Source organism: Mandrillus leucophaeus, unplaced genomic scaffold (genome assembly GCF_000951045.1).
Source record: "Mandrillus leucophaeus isolate KB7577 unplaced genomic scaffold, Mleu.le_1.0 Scaffold830, whole genome shotgun sequence".
Classification (NCBI taxonomy): domain Eukaryota; kingdom Metazoa; phylum Chordata; class Mammalia; order Primates; family Cercopithecidae; genus Mandrillus; species Mandrillus leucophaeus.
In genome coordinates, this window is record NW_012109031.1 from 661,224 (window position 1) to 662,638 (window position 1,415).

The following is a 1,415-nucleotide window of genomic DNA, read 5'->3' on the forward strand; positions in this document are numbered from 1 at the left end:
GATGGTCTCCAACTCCTGACCTCAGGTGATCTGCCTGCCTCGGCCTCCCAAAGTGCTGGGATTACAGGCGTGAGCCACTGCGCCTAACCAACGTTGCAATTCTTTAAGCCACCCCGTGTTTCTCATATCAGCAAATCACTTGTCTAAAAATCACTAGAAGCAGGCAAGAGCGATGATTTTCTCCAAAAGCCTATCCTCCTCCATAAATATTTTTTCGGTCCTTTTTAAGTCCTCCAAATGCTTTCTTGGTCACCCCATCTGAAAATTCCACTGGCAAGCTGATAAAAAAAACTATTTCCAAATTACAGAGGGAGAGAGCAAAGCTCAGAATAAACCTAAGTTCTTCAATTCCCAGAAAGCTGCATGTGGAATAGCAACAAGCTAAGTAAACTAAACAGCAACAATACCATGTTTTGAATATCCCCTAAATTTTCCAGCAATGGAAAAAAAAGAACTAACAATGGAGTTCTGGGTCCAGTTTTCGAAGATTGGGTGGCACTGTTGTAATGAGAATCTTCACTGTAGCATCAGAAGAACTGATTTCAAAGCCAGTTTCGTTGGTCAGCATGGTTAAAACTGAAAAAACAGAATAAACAAAAACTGTAACTCACATTTCCATTAGATGACCAAAGTTAAATCCAGGGTGCGGGGGAACAGGTGGATTTTAAAAACAGCACAAAGTCCAGAATGAAAATTTAGAATACAGAGCTTTAGAAGGGAGATCAAACAGATCTCCCTTGAACACCTGAAGCCCCTGCCAAAAACTCCCACAACATAAAACTCTGCATTTACTCTTCCATCTGGTCTGACCTGATTTTGTTGAAAGTGTACTTACAATTACAAGACCTGGTTCCTGTGGCTACTAAATACATAATCAGCAACAAATGCAAACCTTCAGAAGGATCCTGTGCTCTTAGGCTTTCCACAACTTTGTTCCCCAGGGCAGCAACAGCTTCCACTAATTGACAGAAAAGGACATAATGTTGTAATAATTTATTTATCTAGACTTTCTATATATCTCTAAGCTACTTTGCACTCTCATTTCTGTCCCATATCCAAGGCTGAAGCAAGGGTAAATAATAGAATAAATACTTTTATAAGAGGAAGCCAAGGCCTGGACAGAAAAATTGCAAGACTCACGCAACAGGACCCCTCCTGTACTCATATCCTCTTTCTACAGCACGGTTTTTTAGGTCAGTGGCACTAAAAACATTTTGGGCTAGATAAATCTTTGGGGTGATGGGGATGTAGGATGTTTTAAGAGCATCCATGGCCTCTATCCTTTTTCTTTTTTTGAGAAAGGGTGTCACTCTTGTCACCCAGGCTGCAGTGCAGTGGCACAATCACAGCTCACTGCAGCCTCAGTCTTCCGGGCCCAAGCAATCCTCTCACCTCAGGATGCCGCTTTTTTTTCT

General features: G+C 41.7%; 1 protein-coding gene across 1 annotated transcript in view; it reads right to left on the reverse strand.

The window, feature by feature from the left end:
* The window catches only part of ILF2 (interleukin enhancer binding factor 2), a 26,454-nt gene that overhangs the window by 9,689 nt on the left and 15,350 nt on the right, over positions 1 to 1,415 (reverse strand). The window contains exons 8-9 of the mRNA XM_011968217.1: positions 893 to 970; positions 460 to 576 (exon numbers count right to left, since the gene is read on the reverse strand). Of these exons, the coding sequence (XP_011823607.1) occupies positions 460 to 576; positions 893 to 970 (195 nt within the window). The remainder of the gene's footprint in view (positions 1 to 459; positions 577 to 892; positions 971 to 1,415) is intronic.